Here is a 21,477-nt window from a genome sequence, read left to right as displayed (position 1 = left end):
TTAGAGGTACTAATTTTATTGGATTTTATTTTAAATCGTTTTAGAAATTATTAACTGTGAGTGGTTCTAATCTATACAAACATATCCACTTTCAGTTATTTGTTCGTACGCATAATAATAATATACAAATTTTTTGAACTATATCCCAAACGTAATAAGAGTAAAGTGATTTGAAGAATTAATAAATAAGTTTATCAAAAAAAGCCTTGAAAAGATTGAACCACTTGTGATATAGAAATTTTGCAGCTCATCAAGACTCTTAGTATCTTGATTTTGTTAATCAATTCATATCTAACTCGATATTAACCTGCACTTAGGGAAAAAATTATTTTTTTAAAGAAGGAGATATTTTCTTACATGAAGAAATTATTTCTTTAAATATTTTCAGTAGAATTTTTCATTAGATTTAAGGAGTTTTTATCGTAGCAATAAATATATATATTTATAATTAGTATTAAAAGAATATTTTCTTGTTTTAAAACAACTTAAGTTTACAGTAAATAAATACACATTTATGCTGAAAAAAATTCTATTTATTTTCATTTATATTATCAACAATATAAGTGTCTGTAAAAAAGGATTTAGTCTTAGATGAGTGTATTAACATTTATAGGCTGTTTTAAGTTCAATCCCATTTATAATAATATTTACTGTCAAGTATTCACTAAAATACTGGTCATGTTAAAAAAGCTTTTGGCGTATATATAAGTATAATTGATTCAAAAAAATCTCATAAATTTCAAATATGATTCGCAATATAGCAATATAGATTACATATATACATATATTATATTTATATATTATAAGAAACATAATTTATTGTGATATAGTAACAATAAAAAAAATACTATTTTGATTTTTCTGCGTCACTTTGTGACTTTGCTAATTCATATAAATTACGGCTATTTTTATTTATCTTTCTAGCCAATTTCATTCTCTTTATGTTTGCTTGTTTCTTTTCAATGCTCATCTGCGGTGTTGGTGGTTTCATTAAACCTTGACTAACTCTGTAAAGCAGACTGATAGTCTCACCACTCTTAATTACAATCATTAAACTAATAAATAAAATTATTATCCATTAATATAGAACATTATTAGTCGCTCCAAAAAAGGTGAAATTCTATTTTTACTAACCTTTTATTATTTAACTTTTCTTGAATTTTTTGAAGCTCTCTAAGCTTCATATCATTTTTTGAAGACCACGGAACATAAATTTCATCTTCTCCATGTTGTGTTACTTTTGCGATAAAATAGATTAAATCCAACTCAGGTTCGTATTTGTATACAACATTATAAAATTTTCGTTCTGGAATAGTAGATAATAATAAATTCCATAGAATTATAATAAAATATAAAATCCAATAGCTAACCACAAGTATAAGTACATACGTTCACATAACTCAATATAAACATGAAATGCCGTTGTGATTTTCAATTTGTCTTTGCAGCCAAGTTGTTCAATAGCATAATACTGAAACAATTTTCAATTGTTATTAATAATAAATTTATTTAGAATATAAAAAAAAATAGTAATTAGAGATAATGTTGATAAACACATTGTTTAGGTTAGGTATCAAATTTGATTCGAAAACGGTATTGATTCAAGTTAAAACAATTAATTTATTATTGTATAAAATAGTTTTTGTTAAAACAAATACTCACACTTGGATGACAAATGTCATACATATTCATAAAGTTTTTCTTCAACTTTTTACAAACTAGTAAACAATACACGAGTGTGCATTCAACAGTTCATCAAACATAACATACACAGTATACACGTTCAATTTCACAAAATTCATTTTGTATCATTTTTATTGTCTTAATACTTAAGGGAATATGCCAAACATAACGACTGTAGTGAGTACTGTATGTCAGTAATCAAACGATAAATTTATTAAAGAGCGCGTTATGCTCTCTATATTTAAAAATCAAGATTGATCATTGTAATCACTAAAACGATTTTGAGTGGAAATGAAACATGACAAGCCGCTGATATATAGTAGATATATATATATATATATGTATATATATAGTTTATTACGTTTGTTCAAAACAATAACATTAGTTAATCAAAATATATTACATGCGATTATACATAAATCTTTTAAATACAACTAATAATAAAGCTTAGTTTCTTTCGAAAAATGAGTCTTTTTAAAAGATGAAAGAGAACGATAAATATTGTAATTGTATATTTTAGTGATATTATGAAGGAATGATTAAAGAAATTTTATTTCTATCAGAATGACAATATCTATTTTTTAATGAATAAAAAATGAAAGAAATGAAAATATCAATCGGCATGATACATTAGTTTTCATATACTTCCTATATGCATTTAACTGGACTGTTATCATTTTAATGAGTCATATTTCTTATAAATAGAATATCATGTACTAAGTACATGGTGGTATTATTTACGTTCCATTTAATTTACTTTATAATTATAAATTATGATAAACATGGTTTGTAGAATTAAAAATTATTTACCATGATATAAATGATTAATCTTCCAAACAGACTCAAACAAATGATTTCCGATTATTTGTTGTAATTCTTTACTCCGCATAAATATTCAACGAAATATAATAAATTTTTATCCCATAAATTGGTAAAAAAATTTTGGACATTCGTGTGAAAAAGATAGAATGTTGATTCATACGCATAAAAAATCCAGAACATCCGAATCTAAAGTTATTTTTAAGAAGTTTGCCAGACAATTATACCAATTAATATAGAGAGCACTACTGCACCAATTATAACTAATATACACTTCTTTTTTCGTATTTTATTTTGGTAAGTCGCAGCTGTCCTCAGTTGTTGAGCTCCTTCATTAACAAATACTTCTGTTCGTTCTACTGATGCTTCAATAGAGTCGATTACTTCACCTTGATCATGTACTAAAGCTCCCAAATCTTTGAATATTTGATTTACATCACTAATATCGTTCTGAAAAAAATTTTCAATATTATTAATATTGTTCATATGAAATAATCTTGAGGAGTTTAGACTACAATAGATATTTTTTTTTAAGAAACTGTGAACTTAATGTGACATCAAATGAAATCCTACAAGCACAGGATAGATGCATAAAATTAAATTATCAGATTTTTATTTGTTTTGAAAAAGTCATTTATGATTACCATAATAAGCCAAATTAATATACTTTATCGATTGCAACTTACTTCTAATTGACGTATACTGGCCTCCTGTTCTTCCAACATTCGCAAATTTTGTTCATCAATCATTTGCTGTTGTTGTATCTGTTTTTGTGTTCTACTATCTTGCAGTTCAATAAGTGTTTCTTGTTTTTTTTCACCGAAAGCTCCCACACCAACACTTGCTTTAGCTTTTCTAACCATTTCTTTCTCTTTTGATGCTGCAGATCTCTGAACACTTTGAAAACTATTTAAAGCTGTCATGAATTCATCCTGAAGTCTTTCCGTTTGCATTCGCATTTTCCTTCGAGTCTGTTCACCTGGACTACTTGAAGATGAATTACTGACGATTGCAGCCAAATCTCTGAGATGAACATTGGTATCTTTCGCTAATTGTTGAGTATAATGTTGAATTTGATGACTAAAAATGAATAATAAAACATATTTATGTAAAGCTCTCCGACTACCCAATCATATTCGATTATTAACTTACAGTTGATTTCTGAGCTCTTGAGAATCTGTTGATCCTCCCAGCTGATTAACCATCTTTTGCATTGATGATACTGTAATTAATATATAAAAATATAGTTAATATTTTTTAATAATCAAATGTTGAAATGTTTTGTTTTAATTGGACAGTTATATTACCATTTTGAGATATTTTAAGTATTGATGTTCCAACCGTTTGCGAAAGTCTTTCAAAATCTTGTTCTCTAACTGGACCACCATTGTGATAAGAAGAAAATCCAATATCCATTGTATTTATTTTTATGTATTAAATAGTTTAAATGTGAAAATCTAAAAAATGAAAAAATATTTTCAGGAATTGGAATTGTATAGTACAATATATAGTTAAAGTAATTTTTCATAAGAAATCAATAGAATGGTATCATGATTTATTTGTCAAAGCTGATTAAATGCTTCAGCGAATATCTTATTTCATTTCATTAATATCCTTCAATAACAGTTATCAAAGCAATTAGAGTAATATCATTCAAATAGGATCAATCTTATCATATCTGTGGAATTTTTTAAGACATGCACTAAAAACCTTGTGACAATTTGCAAATTGATCTTTTAAAATTTTTGTAGAATTAAGGATGTCTTTATTGCTCAGTATTTATCGTAAAAAAGCTGTCATGAAGTACTTGTCAAAAAAGTTCGTAAACTTGTCAATCGGATATGAGATGATTCACACTACTTTACTCGTAATTAATAGCTATAATACCTTGCAATGTGTTCACTACTTATTTATATAACAATTTATATTGGATTCATTTACAAAGAAGCACTCGAAAAATAAAATTAAAATCAATAAATTATTTTCTGGAATTCCTGATTGGAATCGTTAAAATTTTTCGTCGCAGAGAGGAAACTGAAGAGGGTCAACTGACATTGCTGAGAGTTGATGGAAACTCCCTCTAAATCAAGTGCAACTTTGGAAGCTACAATCAAAAATGATGTCTGGTCTGTATCTTCTGAGCCTAGTTATCCGATGAGCAATTACCGACCGCGGATACGTGAGCGTCTGGTGTCTATTGTTGGCTCGTTTACGTATGATGCACACTTTGTGCAATATTATGACATCTTGGGATTCGTTTTTCTATGTTTAATTATATTTTTTAGTTTAACAAACTTTCATTCACTTTATTAAAAAATTAATTAATTTTTAAACAATTTTATCGATCATTTAACAATTATTGTTTATTTATTGAACCAGTAATGAGTTAATAAATTTGTTAAACATATAATTTTGGACAAAAAATAGGTAAATAATTACTATCCATATTTTCATTGTAAGTAAACTTTTATTGTTAATTTACAAAATTATTAAATTCACAATTATGATTTCATGTTTCTCATCTTATTTTTCATATTTTTATTAACTTTTTGGTTCATTCTGTATAAATTATTTTAAGAAACACAAATATTTCATGTCCTACGCGTTAATTTGAAAAATATTTGAACGATTACGAAAGTTAAATTGTTATGTATACAATTCATAGTTATCTTAAAAAGTGTGTCAGAAAAAAATACATATACAATAAGGTGATTAGAAATATTTAAATGTTTTAATTCTGGAAAAAAGATTTGTTTATTAAATATGAGCAGTTTTGTTTCATATTGTGTGATTTCTGTGTTAAGAAAATTAATAAAAAAAATAATATTTGATAATAGCATCATCTTCTTTAACTCTTACCAATTATTTCTAATAAATTCCCTCACTGTCCATAACATTTTGTTTTTACGGAATATGATTATGATTTGAAACTTTTAATTTCTGTCTATTGACAATCAACCTTTTTTACTATGCCGTATTCATATTTTCATTATAAAGTTTGAAGTGTATATTTAAAAGCTACCTATTGTCTGTTCGAAAAGCATAGACTACTTGAAGAGTTCATACTTTATGAATGTAAAACTTAATAACGATTTGATAAATCGTTTTAATCTAAAAGATTTTTATAATTAAAAAATTTATATTTTGGTTACAAATTTTGATTAAATGAAAAATATTAATCTTGGAGATTAGTGTAAAGAAGGTATATTAAATCAAAAATTATTTCATCGATATTGATCTTTCTTCGCGTGAAATTTTATATGAAACTTATTGTTTATTGTTTGCAAATTAATCCGTAACATGTCTTCAATACAAAAGTGAATGTTTAGAGATAATTTGACGTAACTTTTATGATCATTCTTTATTATTATATATTGATTTATAACGTAATTGATCACGGAAATGATTTATTATTATTGCGGTTTAAGATAAATTTTTATAAAAATTCTTGCTAATAAATATTACATTTACATATTTTTATCATTTACAGGAGATGATACAATTATTAATCCACAACATTATATTGATGACTAAAAGACAAAAACTACTATTTACTCGGAAACAGTTCTTTAATGATGAAAAAGCAATAACTAAGACGTTGATAATTTAATGGTAACGAATGCATTTGGAGCTGCAAGTATATGCATTTTAAACAATCTTATGTCTTCCATTTCTATATGTATATTTATATAATTATATATATTAATTATTTTTGAATATAAAATATAATAAATGAATGTACAAAAAATGTCTGACTCTACGACACCAGAGCAGTCAACGAATGATACTACAATAGCAGCTAGTGATGATGAAAATCGGTCACAGGCATGCATAGATGAGAGTTTCCATAGTTCAAACTCTGATTTATCAGGTCATTCTCAGTTATATAATGCTCAATGTTTTGAAAATAATAAACAACCATATAACACACTAGATATAAATTCGACAATTGATAAAATTGGTGATTTGAGAATACCAATTGTTGGTTATGAGGTGATGGAAGAGAGAGCAAGGTTTACAGTGAGTGAATATTTATTTTTTTATAATTACACTCAAAAAATGGTTAATGATCGCACATTTCATAAATTTTTTAGGTTTATAAACTTCGTATAGAACATAAAGACGGAGGAAGTTGGTTTATTTTTAGAAGATATACAGATTTTGTGCGTTTATTAACACAGTTGCGTAGACAAAAATTACCAATATCGCATTTGTCATTGCCAGGGAAAAAATGGATTGGAGATAATTTTGCTCCAAGTTTTCTTGAAGATCGAATTAGAAGACTTCAGAAATTCGTAGATGCAATATTGAGTACACCAACACTAATAGAAAATACAAGTGTTCGTGAATTTTTTTGTTTAGATGAACCTCCCGCACTTTCTGATACTGCAGATGAAGCTAGAGTAATTTCTATAACAACTTATCAAATTAATTTGATTCAATCTGTTTAGCCGGATTGAAATTCCAAACTAATCAGATTGTATTCATAAAAGTTTTTCATAGTCATTAATGAACTGTTCTTTTTAAATATTCAGGCAATTGTTGAATCTTTAGAGGACAATATATATCATCTAAAACAACAACTATATGATCGTGAAATTGCACTAGCAGCAGCCAATTCTGTTTGCAATGAACTTCGAACAAAACTACACCAAATAATGTACGTAAATATCTTTAATTTATTAAAATCATCTCTTACTAAAAATGAATTAATGATGGAATAAAGAAATTGGTGTATAAACATATATACATTTATATATATTCCTATATAATTTCAGTGAGCGAAGAGTATGTCCAAGGTGTGGCGAATTTATTGATTTTTCTGAAATATATCAATGACAAGAACTCCAAAGTGAATTAATATTATGGTAGCATAATAATAAGGATAAATTTATAATACATATTATTATTTCAATGCCTTTGTGCCTTCAAAAAAACATTGTTAAAAATTTCATTCAATATATTTATATGTTTATAGATTTAAAAAAATTATAGACCGAGAGTCAAAAACTTTATATATTAATAAAATCTTTGTTTTTGTTAATATAAAGTATTTTCCAGAATTATTACCTTTGTTATTTATTTTTTAAAAGACAAAGTACCTAGTAGTCTTCAAATTATTTTAATTATCTAAGTAATATAATAGTACCTGGACGAAAGATAATTCGATTAAAAAAATTACTTACAATCTATACTCATCGCACCCGATAAAGTTATGAAAAGACACAACAAGTACATAGTTTATGAATTAAAATTTTGCCATTATTTAATAAAGGTGTTAACTAAATGTGTTTGACATTGATATAGATTTATATATTTTATTTTAATTTTTTATTAGAATTACAGTACAAAATATGATAAAGATATTTAATAATTTAAAGAGAATATAAAACTTTTTATTTTTCATGATCACTGAGTATTAAAATAACTTATTAAATACTATAAAAAATTAAGAAAATTTTAAATAGAAAAATTAATAAATAATTTCATTGAAGGTCATAAAAGTAATTGTTCTTCAAAAGTAATATTAATAAAAATACATACATTAAAAACAATTAAGCTAATGTAAATGACACCTATTTAATCGAGTTCATCTATGAGATCGTCATTTTGTCCGTAATCATCGTATTGTTCTTTCAAATCATCATCTTCATCTTTATCAGCAGGACAGTGAAGACACCTAGATTCGTTTATACCATAATTGATGCAAGTATCTCCAATACATTCACAACATCCATCATGAAACCACCGATAACTAGTTGCTCCCATACTTTGACAAGATGCTCGACATTTGTTCCATGAATTACATTGAGCCATGTATGCTACTGTGCAGTTAACTGTCATTATATTGGGTTTGAGAGGATTGTGTAATTCTTCTTCCACGGTTTCTAAAACATAATAAAAGATGCTCCATTACAAAAATATATCCATGTTATGAAAAGAATAATTTCATAGAGTTCTAAGTTTCTACGAAAAATTAATCCTATCGTAAAGTAGTACAGAGGTACAGAATAAGTGGATACAATATAACTTTTCCGGAGCAGCTTAAGTAAATAAATACAACTTTCCCAAATTTGAAATAGATGAAAGTTTTAACAAACTAATGCAACAGATTAAAAGGTTAACTTTATAATAGCAAAAATTGTGACAAGAGAAACTGTAAATCCCATTAAACTGGTGTTGAGCAGATCTGAAAATTACCCGGGCTCTTCAGGTATACGCTTTACCTGATTCACAAACTTTTGCCGGTTACTCTGTTGAAATCAGGTATCATCTATAATCCCATTGAAATTTTAAATGGAAAGCAAATAATTTTCGGTCATATTTAACTAATGGTAGGATAATAACTATGACTCCAATTGCTGGTACCTTCATTTTAAAATTTAAAGTTTTAATAATCCTATTGTTAGTAATTTAGCAGGTATGATTGTGCAAACTGAATCAAATTTAATCCGATACTAAGGTCATAAAGTTAGAAGAAAATAACTTTTATATACCCTTAAACCAAACATGGGCTATATTTTTAAATTAAAATCCCAATAAGATCTACAACGAAAATTATCTTAAGTAATCCAGGTACTTAACCACAGGGTTTTCGAAAAGTCCCGATAGTTCATGCCTGCCTTAAACTAAATAGTCATGGTCTTTCAAAATATTACTGCTAAACTAGATGAATTCCAAGTTTTCTGTACTGAAATTCTCGATGATAATTTTATTACTCAGACTTAAAGCTTGCCCTATTCTTGGTTTGCGCAGAATTTCTATCTGTCTTTCTTTTCTTGCTCCGAAAAAGTCAAAGTTTGGTAAGACTTATTTTAAATAAAAATAAAATCTTGTTTCAATGAAAAACTTACGCATATGATAATTTATTTCTTTTTCTGATTTTGGTTGAAATAACGTGACATCAAAATCCACTGGATAAGTAAATGTAATCCATCTCTCAAGAGGATCAGGTTCAGCAGTCAAAGCTTGGAATAACCCTGGCACGGGTTCAGTAAAATCTTCAACATGAGACTTTTTACTTAAAGGATTATCTGTTATGTTTGGTTTAGGACATAAGTCTGAAAAAGATATGAGCATACTTTAGAATTTATGCAAGAATTTTTACATTTTTCTATCATAAATAAATCTTTAAGCGGACTTACCAACACATGAACAGCATTCATCATAAAGGTAAGATAAACATGAAAAACATTCTTTGCAACAAGTACAAGTGACAAGGTCACACTTACAGCTTTGTGTAAGCATACATTTACTCACTACGCTAGCACAAATAGCTTCATTACAAGCTGTGGTGTAATTTATTGTGATTGCAAGGGCAATAAATGTCACACTCCCTATCAAAACTGTCTTTGAAGTTAGCCCCGACATTTTTCCTGGAAAAAATACAAATTGTGAAAAAAGATGTTTTTCTTCAATGAGATCTAACGATCAACAACTTTAGATATGTTATTGAACAAGTAAACACTTAAAAAAGTTGTATCACTTTTACATTAACTCATGCGTCACTAATTATGATTAAAATTATACATAAAGTATTACAGAAAATTCTGTATATACCATAATGAAATTTTATTTAAAGCTGTCAATAAAACTCTTATTTTCATTCTTACAATATGGTTTATAATATTAAGTACATCAATTTATGGTAAAAAAATCAATTTTACTAAGGATAATATTTTTATTACTCTCACTTTCTAATCGATTCTGGATTTGCGATTTCTAATAATACACTCAGAAATATACAACGCAGTAGTAATGTATATTTAAATTACCATCGCTAATATTATTATTTTTATTACTTTTCATCGATATTATACTTCAAATTTTCCTTGAATATACTATTTAATTCATCTATATATATACAAACAACAGATATATTTATATAGTTACAAGGCAAAGAATATAATGGTCCTGAATAAAAGATTTTTGTAATTGAATTCTTTCTTCTCATTTTGAATTAACGGAAAATTTTGAAAATTTATGTTCTCGGAAACCATCGAGTATTACAATAAAAAATGCACATATCATAATCTTGATGAATAAAAACAATTTAAATTTTGAAGCATTAATGCAATTATAAATCAAATTTCAAAAGATACATAAATAATTATAATAACTTTAATTATCGGAGAGAATGTTAGTAAATTGTTTATTATTATCATAAAACATGATGAATAAATTTAGCGAATGATATGAAAGTAACTTTAAACTTTAAATTTTCAACATAACTTGTTTATTATTACTTAATAATAACATTTTGAGCTGATTGTTTTTTCAAATATAAGTTTACTCAATAAAATAAAAATGATTTTTCTTATTTTATATCATAATAAAATAAAACTTGTATACATTTACATATATGAATATATCAGTGTTCAAATATATCACGTGTATGAAACATCTTTTTAATTAACTATAAAAATAAATATCATTAGTATATTTTACCTTAACTTTTTACGTATTATTATTACGTATTGTAGTTGTTTAAATTTCAATCTTCCCTTTCGTAATCCAGTCTTTACCTACGCTGGAGAAACTATTTTGAGAATATGCAACCGGTTCGCGCTACCACTCCAACCACCAAACATATTTCACTATTTCTTTTAATAAACTCTCAATTTTTCAATTATTTTTTAACATAAATCACAATTTCAATTTTAATTTGAAATTTTTTTCAATCACAATAATATATTAATATATTAAGACTATTCACAATACTATCGATGTCAATATTTATTAAAAATCTAAGTTAAAACTTGAAGTTCAATAATTTTGAAGAGTGCAACTTGTTCGTGACGAGTTGGAGAACGTTTCTCATATGTCTGGAGATCAAGGAACAGACCTAAAGGAGCGAATGGCAGAAATGTAAAAGAGAGGGAGTAGGGAAAATGGAGGAGGTAGTAAGAGAAAAAGAGGGGGCGAGGTTTACTGAGTGATCAAGCGGAGCTCAAGAGGCAAGGAGGCGGTGAAGTTGAAGGAAATATGATGGTGTTTGAAGAAAAGAGACAGAGAGCTCCATTCCAAGGGTCTGATCAGTGAGCGAGAGACTGGTTTTTGTCTTGTTTTGATTTTTTTATTTATTCTACCTGATGAAACTCTATCTTCTTTTTTTATACTAAGCTAGAGAGCAAAGTATACATAATTAATTGCTAAGCTAAAGTCAGAGAAAATTAAACATTAATTTAGCAAATTAATTCATTTTTTTTCATACTTATTGACATATTTTACAAATTTCCCTCCTGTATAGATATACAGAAATATGTTAAGATTAAAAAGAAATAATTTACTCAAAATGAATTCTATTGGAGAAAAATATTTCACCAATGATTAGTTGTGAATAAAAGTAGAAATATTTTATTTAACATCAAATTTTATGAACGTATAATGTTTTCGAAAACGGTGCTTTTTATAATAAAAAGTTTTAAATTAAAGGAAATAAAATAACGACAAATTAAGTTCAAAGTCTTAAATTTACCTCCTACTACAATCAACTTTACGTTAACAACACATTAAAGTATTTAAGCATTTAGTTTCTTCCGCTATATATTGCATTAGTAGTGTTTTAATATGAATTAATGGAGCATGTGTAAAAATACTTAACATTTATTAAAATGTTAAAATTAAATTAATAATACGTCATAAGTTCAAGAATGTCAGGTAACGTAAAAACTTTCAGGTATATAATGATTGTTAGTAGTGATAATAAAAATTAGCCGAAAAAAAAGAAAGCTGATCGGTTAGTCAGATATGAGGATGACCGCCACTTTGCTTGAGTCCTTAGTAACTAAGATGAACTATTTGAATCTAAAGGTGAAGTTACTAATGGTACAAATATTCCGAAATCTGCTAGTGTAACTACCAGATACATTCTTTTGTATGTGACGGCAACTAAAATTCTGTGATGAAAGTAAGACCTTTATTGGACTGTTGTACAACTCATTTAATATGAGTATTATTAATTTAATCTTCAAAAGTACTTACAGTGAAAAAAAGTAAATTAATAATTTAAAATTTTTCGAATGCTCCATTCTGATAGAAACACCATGAAAAGAAGACAGAGATGATCTTCCAAGAATTCACATAAAGGACCAGACTAAAATGCAGTATGAATAAAAAACATACTTAAATAACGCATTCATTTGAGATTTGATGAATTAATGATTTAGCTATAAACGATTAAGAGGATTACATTTTAGTTGAAATTACGAAAATAGTGTGCTTCTATTTAACTTAAGAAATAATAATGAGACAAAACTATTCACATATATTTTTATTTTTCAATTCTATATCAATGTATAAAGCAATTATTCTTACGAGTCAATCAGTACGTTGGTCAATTATCATTATTATTCAATGTAAGAAATAATTCGTCGTAACTGATTGATATTAATCAAATAAATATGTATATATAAATTAATAATCACATAACTACTATGGTACACAATTACTATAAAACAATCATACCTTAATATCTGTGTTATTTGACAATTTAATTTTTTTCCTTGTTTTTTTTTTTTTAATTCATCTGTTGCCTTTTTTGTATAAATTGAGCACAATTAAATTACGATAAAAATTAATAAAAAAAATTAACAGTTACAAATTATAAGACAATTATTCAAGACAATAATAAGTTTATCACAGGGTTAAAAAAATTGATTTAATGTTAAATTTCAGCCAAATTTATAATCTAATATTAATTGCATTATTTTCTTTAAATTTAATCGATTTTCTGTATATCATTGTTGCACGGAATTTAGGCAGTGTTAAGAATGTTGATAAAATAACCGTAATAATAATATAACAGCATCTTATTCGCCATTCTATTCAGTCATCGCAGATGATTATATTTTTATGTAAATAAATGTTTATGAAAAAAGCTTCAATAATAATATCAATAATATTAGAAAATTATTTGTATTAATTATAATAAGTAATAATAAACAATGTACAGCATTTTATAAATACGTTTCAAAAAGTTTTCTCTGAGGAAGAACATTTTTTGACTGTTTTTTCATCGTCAGTTTAAAAAAGCGTAGTATAATACTCATGAATTTGACTATAATCAAATCTCATTTTTTTCTATCATTTGTTAGTTTAATTCATTGTAGGCGCACATTTTTGTAATAGTTCTCATTAATATCAGTAACATTAATCGTTTGTTTTATACAAATACAAAACTGTTTATATTGTCCCCCAGTATATTTGAAGTTGTTTTTTCATTGATTCTTTTTATGTTTTATTAGCAGCTTTGTTTTTTCTATATTTATATCTAATACTACTGCAATATTATTAGTATACTAAGCATTTTATCGTGAATGACAGTTACGCATTCGAAAATTATACGCGGAATTGTGATGCGATGTGAATAATTATTATGACATATTTCATCAGAAAAATTGATTACTTTAGTATTGCCAGTAAAATGTTAAAAAATAATATTAGCTTATTGGTTTTTTTATGTTTGCTCTTTTTGATCACGATATTTCTTTTTTTTAAGATAGCTTATGTATAAGATATTCCATACTAATATAAACAATTATTTGATGTCAGATATTTTTTATATTTTGCCTAATATATAAAAAAATTTTGCACCATCTAGAAGATAAATTTATGTATTCTAAACAGACCTCAAGTTGAGTTTGTCATGGTATCATAAAAATTAAAGCAAAAATTGATAAACATCGTTAAAAAATATCTATTATTTATTTAAATAATTAGTATGCTATATCTTAGACATAAATAACTTTAATAATTAAAACTCTAAAAAATTTGTAATATCCTTTTTTTAATAACTTATTTTATACTGAGTAGACATTAAAATTCCATAAGTGATATTTTTTTCCTTAATGCAAATAGTTTAATACACCCAATAAGTGAAAAATTAATTTTTCTTAATAGCAATGGCTTATAGGTGAATATTTTCAATGATATAAGACAACAATGATTCCATTCTTTAAAAATTTTTCTTGGAACCAATCAGAAGAAAATAACGTTCTTCTAGTTGTCTACTAATGACTTAGATATAATTATTTATCCTAAATTAATTATTCGGTACGGCCTTCAGTAAATAAGAATATTACTTCACTTTCATATTATAATAAAAGTTGTTTTAAAAAAAATTTTTTTTTGATTACATTGTTTTTATGGCTTATCCTTTTTATCTTTGTATCATATTCACTACGTCCTTTATTGTATTATGAAGCTCACTAAGTAGTCTTGTATTCTCTGTGATATTTCGAGTGCCTGCAGCTCTCAATTGTCCTGCTTGTGATTCTAAACGCGATAATAAATCTCGAAATTGGAGTTTTGCATGAGATGTAGTTGCTGCAACTTCACTCGAATCGATTTCTTGAAGACGACCGTGAAGTATACCGAATCTATCAGATAACTGATGCCAGCTTGCCATCACAATAACAGGAGTACCTTTAAGATTTGTTATAATAACTTCAATAGCATTGGATAATTCTAAAACGTCATGTTTAGTTACTTTAGTCTCTTGTTTCCCATGAAGATTAGAGTCTTCGTCATAAGATTTGTCACAATTCGGCGTAGCATAAATTGAAGAACCAAAATATTTTCCGGTAGGTCCCAGTGTTTTAGTTGCCAAGGGTTTTACTGGTACCAACGGTTTTTCTGGTTCTCCAAAATTATTAGTTGTATGACTATTGCGAGAATCACTTTTACTCGTTAAAGAACTTCTCGTTGATGCTCCACTATGGTCTTCTGGACTTTCTTCCCCAGTATCAACACCATCTATTTTACTAATCCCTTTAGTACCTAACTTAGGACTTAGAGGTTGATTTTCCCACGTAGATTCTTTATTTTCCCATAATTTCTTCAAACTACTTATACTACCAGTACTTTTGCGCTTATCATCACTATCATCTGGTTCTGACATATCTGTATTAGTGTCTTCATTTTTCTTAGTTTTTTCTTCAGCTTTTTCTGAATTATCCTTCTCAACTTTCCTCAATCTTGCTTTGAAATCGATTATTTGACTTTCAACAGTTTCTTCTTTTTGCGGATTTATTTTTTTATCGACTTTCTTAAGTTTAAAACCAACATTTCCTGAATTAAGAGTATTTTCAACTAATGATGACGGCGACTTAACATCTTTGTTGTGGCTTGATGACTTTTCTAAAACAGTTGAAGAGTTTATTGATGATTCATGTGGTGAATCTACTTCTTTTAAATTCAAAGCTGCATACTCTCCCTGAATTGGCGATTTATTTGCTTGTTCAATATTTAAATTAGCACAAAGTTCCGATAATAATTGAGAAGCTGGATCCATGTGTTGAGGAACAGTATTATTTAAAGTATTTAATTTCTTGGACGTTCCACTACGTTTCATATCTGCATTCTGTTTAATTTCATTAATTAATTTCAACTCAAGCATTTCTTTCATACCTGGTTTAGCTATAAATACATCATCCGTATCATTACCAGAAGGTGGTGGTGGTGGCGGAGGAGGTGGAGGAGCTTCTATAGGAGGAGAAAGAATATTCCCAGCAGCTTCATTCTTTCCAAATAATTCTTTTCCTCGTAGAACACTTTTTTTCTCTTCTTCTAACTTTTTTGTAGTTGTTCCACCGTCACTAGATACTTCCCGTCGTCTTAAATTTACTCCAAACCTTGAGCTTGCTTCTTTAACTGACGGTTGCACAGTTCTTACATCATTATTTTTATCATCTTCTTCAATAATTTCATCTCTTGATCGTCGTTCATTTTTAGTTTTTCTTGTACAAATCGGAGAGCTAGAGGATTTATTAGGAGCATTACCAGCATTCATAGATGCTTGAAATTCAGACAAATCTCCAATACTAAGTTCACTTGGAGGTGGTGGAAGATCAAGAGGAGGCGGAGGAAATTCTAAATCAGCTAACGTTGGTTGAATGGATCTGGATGGACTAGCAGTTCTAAATGTGGACGTATTGGAACAACGAAATGTTCTTAAACCAATATTTTCAGAATTATTTTTGCGACTGGGAATTCGACATCTTGGTGAATTAGGTGGTTGATAAGTATTAACTACTCCACTCGATGAATTGCTACGGGTCATTTGTGGTTGATTTCTTAAATTATTTTGTCGTGGAGAAAGTGATCGATGTTGAGATACTTCTATTGCATTTATAGCTTCATGATGTAATTGTTGTTGCAACTGAGATTGATGATCGGAAGATAAATTTTCTTGGGCAGTAGGCATTCCACTTTGGCGTAATGATTCTAAATAGGCGCCTATCCTCGCTCCTTTTGGTAATGTTCCATACCGATTAATAGCACGCTTAACATTTTGTACTTCTAGGGCAGCCACGTGGACTACCTGCAAATCACAATCATTAATAAAACATTTTTAAATAATTACTTTCCATCAATTTAAAAGCAAATAATTATTCAAGCAGTGCTAGATGCATTTACCAGAGCTTTTTGGATTATTTTGTTAAAAAAATCATGACAAATCATACGGGACATATTGCAAAAATAATCACGTTATTGAGACTACCACCTTCATCAAGCGTCGCCAATTAAAAAAAAAATGTTCATGTTTTTTATATGAATACCTTCTGTGGTAGTACTTCCTTAGAAGAATACTGTCTTGTTTTAATTTGTTTCTGATTGCACGCTTTGTTGAGTACCGGCTCGGGCGAAGCCGACGGTTGCGGGGGAAAATTCGGCTCCGCCGTCCCCTGGGATCCGTCGCCATCATCATCCAAGTCACAGCCTCCTGACGGTATTGATTGTGTCACCATTGTCACAAGATCTCGCGTGATACCTGAGTTTTTATTTTATAAATAAACAAAAAAATAAACTAAATAAACTAAATGTGTATGTTTTTGCGTTTTTATATTAACAACGATTAAGAATTATTTTTTAATTAATTACATCTTTTCTTATACTTTCATTGTATTCTTTAGTGAGTATATTTTGTTAAAGCATATTGATATATTGGTGGTAAGCGCTGATAAAGCACGAAATGAAGTATTTTTGTTTTGCTCAGGTCATTCTCCATGAATCAGATGTTGATAACTATGGGATCTAAATGTTTTAAAATTTTTCAAGCATTTATGAGTGAATGAATAAATAAATGTATAATGGATGGATAAAAATATTAAAAAATAAAATAAATAAACTTATCAAATAATTTGTGTATGATATAATTAATTGAATACTTTAATGAATAAATAAAAGATAATTTATGATTTAATTCAATAATTTGATTATTAAAAGTGTATCTATAATTATATTGTCTGATAACAATAAAGGTTTGTCGATATGAAAGACTGATTATTTTTGTTACTTTTTCAAGAAATATTTTTCATGTAAACTCACGTAACACTGCTTGAACATGAATAAATGGTTTTTTAATAGATTGAAAAATAAAAAATATTTATTTTTCAAATGCTTATATTGAAGTAAAAATTATGTACCATTATTATAATGACTTATTAATAAAATAATGATTATGAATGACATGAATGAAGACTACTATATGCATCTACTTGGATGCCATGCAATAATAAATAAAAAAATAACTATATGTAATTATTTTTTTTTATGTACAATAAAAAATTGGGATAATCTATTGATGAAACTAATGGAACAACTTACTTTTGATATTTCACAGGAATCTTTATGGTATAATAAAGATTGTTTGAAACAACGTTCTAAAAGATTCCAGGAGAATGACCCACGTGCTGATTTTCAAGTAAATTCTTATGCACAATGCAAATCATTTGAAAATGAATAAAATTAAATTATAGTTCAATTATATATGTATATAAATAATTCAGTAAAGGCAATTAATAAGCAATACGTGCATTTTTCATTAATATTTTTTAATGAGTAAGCAATAAAAAATACCTTCGAAATTGTTATCAATACCATTTAGATCTGTCCCATCATCTAGTGTTGCAGCTCCTACTGAATCAATATTATGTTGATCTTGTTCCTGATATGCGGAGTCACGAAACGAGCTACATGACGACAGTAGGCTGTTTAAAAACGCAAGAAAACATAATATAATGCTTATAATAAATATTTAAACTTTTAAAATAAGGTTTAAAATCGATATGAGTAAAAAAAAAACATACACACATACATTTATAAAATGCTTTCACAGTATGATGCATTTTATTAAAAATTTAAAAGATAATGTAAAAAAACTACCTAGTGCGTTTGGGTGGGGCTGGAGCCTGTTTTCCCCTTTTATTTGTTGAGCGACGCATCTGTACCATATTGTTGGAACTTTTGTTAGTATGTCCACCCACAAAGGTGCTAAGTTTAGTGACACTACTAGGACCATCTTGTGTTAATCCTGAGGTAGATAATTGATCAGACACGAGAACAAGACCATGAATATTTCCTGTACTTCCTGTTTGTGATTTTTTGTGATTGTAAGAGAACATTGGAGTTTCAACAGTACCTTGAAGCTGCTTTTCTACCTCTATAATCAATGTTTAAATTATTTTTCCTTATTCACAATAATTATGTCCTATCGGTTTATAATTATTTTTTACCTTCTGTAATACTGGACTCTTGAAACATCGTTTCTAATGAATGATGAATATCTTTAAACGTAGGACGTTCAATAGCAGACCATTGCCAACATTGTCGCATTAGTTCATAAACTTTCGGTGGACATCCAGGTGGACATTCCATTCTGTATCCTTTTTCTAACATATGATAAACATCTGTTAAGTCCACACCAGGATAAGGAGACATGCCATAAGTTGCAATCTCCCACAGCAAAATTCCAAAAGCCCAAACATCGGACTTGGTGGAAAATTTATTATAAGCTAATCCTTCAGGAGCAGTCCATTTAATTGGAAATTTAGCACCTGCATGTGCAGTATATGTATCATCTCTCATTAATCTCGCAAGACCAAAATCAGCGACTTTTACCAAATGATTTTCGCCAACTAAACAATTCCTTGCTGCTAAATCCCTGTGAATAAAATTACGACTTTCGAGGTAGCTCATTCCACTTGCAATTTGTGTTGCCATATGCATTAAAACAACAGCATCAATTTGATGCTTGCTTTCATTACGAAGATAATCTAAGAGATTTCCCTTACTCATGAACTCAGTGATTATATAAAAAGGCGGTTCACGGGTACACACACCGAGTAACTGAACTAAATTTCTATGTTTCATTTCTTTCATTATTGCTGCTTCTTCAAGAAAATCTTTCAAGGCCATTGTGTCTTCTTTAAGAGTTTTTACAGCTACTGTCATATTATATCGTTTCCAAACAGCTTCGTATACATCTCCATATTGCCCTCCACCCAATTTATGTCTCATAACAATATCCGTACGATTAATTTCCCATTCATCTGGTTCAGGACTTAGAGGAAATACTGTTGGCTTATTATGTTTTGGAGCAGGATAAAGCAATTGAGTAATTAATCCGTCAGCCAACATTGAATGATGATGTACCAATTCTGCTAACGTATTGAATTTACTCTCTGTCGTCACAAACATCTATAAATTTATTTAAAAAGTCAATATTGTACGCTAAAAAGAAATATCAAATAAGAATGTAATTTAAGTTTAATCACCTTGCCATCACTATCTTCATTAATTCTATAGTGGTACACACGACCTTCATATCTTAAAGAAATACTTCGTTGTCCTGGACTGCTTTCAGATTCTCTGACAAGAAAGCTACCATTTATTCCAGAGCTTAAAAGATACTCAGCTGCATTTCTTGCTATTCTGCCGTGATACCAGGAATGTTTTTCTAAAGAATTTACTGGCGTTACATAATTTGAAGGCACCCAACCTACTTGGCCAGTATTTGAATGAGCTTCACACCATTCACCACTTTTATTATAACTTAATATTCGCACTTGATCACCTACAAACAAGTATGTGCAATATTGTTTTAAATAAATGTTAAAAAAAAAAAAGTTTTTTTGATAATCAATATACCTTTTTGTAAACTAAGCTGATTTTCTCCACCAGCTGAAAAATCATAAAGAGCAACAAATAACTGAGGATCGTCCTCTTCTTGGGTTAGGAGATTCTCTTTACTCGTCCATCTATTAGCAGCTTCAAGGAGACTTCCACTAGATACATTAGAATGTTGAGAAAAATTTGACTGTTGTGATAAAGACTGGACACTTGAACCACTGGGTGGATCACCTTCAGGTAACGCAGGAATATGAGGCAAAGGTCGACTTTGTAAAAGAGCTTCTAGAAACATAAAAGTTTTTTTCAACTTCAAACTCATTCAATTATTTTATAAATGCTTCAGAGCTTTCTTAAGAGTTATGAAAAAAAAAATGAAAACATAGGAAAACATTGAACGCAATGAGCATATGGAAAAATCAATAATTCATAGCCGTGAAACTAAGAGTCTTTTAAGAAATTTTAAAGGAAAACAACAAGGACTAAATTGGCAAAATAATGAGAAAAAAGGATGAATAGACTTACCGCTATGCTCAGTAAAAATGTTAGAACCAATTAATCTTGAATCTTTCGGATTTCTTGGTTGTTTTCGTGTTTGTCTCACAGTGGAGCCGGTGGGTATGACTCTGTCTTTAGTTTGTTGAGCACCCATCGTTTGGCAATTAGCATGCCCTTGCACTGATAATTCTCACTAAAGATAATTTAATGCGTTTCAGCAAAGACAATAGCTCCGGCGCATTCAACTTCCGGCACCCTGATATTTTATCAAGTTCCTCCTTGCATATTATCATGAGTTACACTTATTAGCAATCACTCTAGTAGTATAGCAACAAAAATTTTCTCCAACTCCCATTTATACCATTCACTCGTGTTAATGTTTGAAAATTATTCACAACATTTTAACGATTTTTTTAATGTAAATCATATTATGTTTCTTTTATATGTCAATTAAATCTCGTACTCCGGCCATATTTGACAGCTCTTGACGGCGATTATTTTGTACAGAATATTAGCGTAGGGGGAGATTGAATAAAATTTAAGGGGAAGCTTTTTACAGAAACTCGT

At 28.3% G+C, this 21,477-nt stretch overlaps 5 protein-coding genes across 9 annotated transcripts; 1 reads left to right on the top strand and 4 right to left on the bottom strand.

The window, feature by feature from the left end:
• Positions 1–525: 525 nt before the first annotated feature.
• LOC118068736 (uncharacterized) lies at positions 526–1,802 on the bottom strand. The gene is made up of 4 exons (XM_035086383.1): positions 1,663–1,802; positions 1,390–1,471; positions 1,135–1,306; positions 526–1,055 (listed from the first exon to the last, which is right to left on the bottom strand). Exons 1-4 carry the CDS (start codon positions 1,690–1,692, stop codon positions 848–850), a joined length of 492 nt encoding a protein of 163 aa, XP_034942274.1. The 5' UTR covers positions 1,693–1,802; the 3' UTR covers positions 526–847.
• Positions 1,803–1,865: 63 nt separating this feature from the next.
• On the bottom strand, positions 1,866–4,560 carry Syx7 (syntaxin 7). The gene is made up of 5 exons (XM_035086381.1): positions 4,390–4,560; positions 3,810–3,959; positions 3,655–3,724; positions 3,189–3,582; positions 1,866–2,952 (listed from the first exon to the last, which is right to left on the bottom strand). Exons 2-5 carry the CDS (start codon positions 3,916–3,918, stop codon positions 2,704–2,706), a joined length of 822 nt encoding a protein of 273 aa, XP_034942272.1. The 5' UTR covers positions 3,919–3,959; positions 4,390–4,560; the 3' UTR covers positions 1,866–2,703.
• Positions 4,561–4,785: 225 nt separating this feature from the next.
• Positions 4,786–7,497, top strand: Snx16 (sorting nexin 16). 4 transcript variants are annotated; one of them, XM_035085745.1, is made up of 5 exons: positions 4,786–4,957; positions 5,993–6,522; positions 6,597–6,905; positions 7,038–7,162; positions 7,281–7,497. In XM_035085745.1, exons 2-5 carry the CDS (start codon positions 6,235–6,237, stop codon positions 7,339–7,341), a joined length of 783 nt encoding a protein of 260 aa, XP_034941636.1. In that variant the 5' UTR covers positions 4,786–4,957; positions 5,993–6,234; the 3' UTR covers positions 7,342–7,497. The 4 variants fall into 4 exon arrangements, with proteins under 4 accessions (XP_034941636.1, XP_034941635.1, XP_034941638.1 ...); XM_035085744.1 differs by having other exon boundaries at positions 4,789–4,929; XM_035085747.1 differs by lacking the exon at positions 4,786–4,957 and adding an exon at positions 5,190–5,210.
• Positions 7,498–7,991: 494 nt separating this feature from the next.
• On the bottom strand, positions 7,992–11,343 carry LOC118068353 (twisted gastrulation protein homolog 1-A-like). The gene is made up of 4 exons (XM_035085683.1): positions 10,951–11,343; positions 9,648–9,878; positions 9,357–9,563; positions 7,992–8,390 (listed from the first exon to the last, which is right to left on the bottom strand). The coding sequence occupies exons 2-4, from the start codon at positions 9,871–9,873 to the stop codon at positions 8,083–8,085; spliced, it is 741 nt and encodes a 246-aa protein (XP_034941574.1). The 5' UTR covers positions 9,874–9,878; positions 10,951–11,343; the 3' UTR covers positions 7,992–8,082.
• A 2,060-nt stretch (positions 11,344–13,403) lies between these two features.
• Positions 13,404–21,135, bottom strand: Abl (tyrosine-protein kinase Abl). Of its 2 annotated transcripts, none has more exons than XM_035085738.1 (8): positions 20,938–21,135; positions 20,434–20,697; positions 20,061–20,359; positions 19,020–19,983; positions 18,670–18,946; positions 18,364–18,494; positions 17,064–17,275; positions 13,404–16,825 (listed from the first exon to the last, which is right to left on the bottom strand). In XM_035085738.1, exons 1-8 carry the CDS (start codon positions 21,062–21,064, stop codon positions 14,663–14,665), a joined length of 4,437 nt encoding a protein of 1,478 aa, XP_034941629.1. In that variant the 5' UTR covers positions 21,065–21,135; the 3' UTR covers positions 13,404–14,662. The 2 variants fall into 2 exon arrangements, with proteins under 2 accessions (XP_034941629.1, XP_034941630.1); XM_035085739.1 differs by having other exon boundaries at positions 18,385–18,494.
• Between the last annotated feature and the right edge of the window lie 342 nt (positions 21,136–21,477).

The sequence above is a fragment of the Chelonus insularis genome, unplaced genomic scaffold (genome assembly GCF_013357705.1).
Source record: "Chelonus insularis isolate UGA/USDA-ARS -01 unplaced genomic scaffold, ASM1335770v1 contig_3_pilon, whole genome shotgun sequence".
Taxonomy (NCBI): Eukaryota; Metazoa; Arthropoda; class Insecta; order Hymenoptera; family Braconidae; genus Chelonus; species Chelonus insularis.
This window is presented reverse-complemented; position numbering and strand designations above follow the sequence as displayed.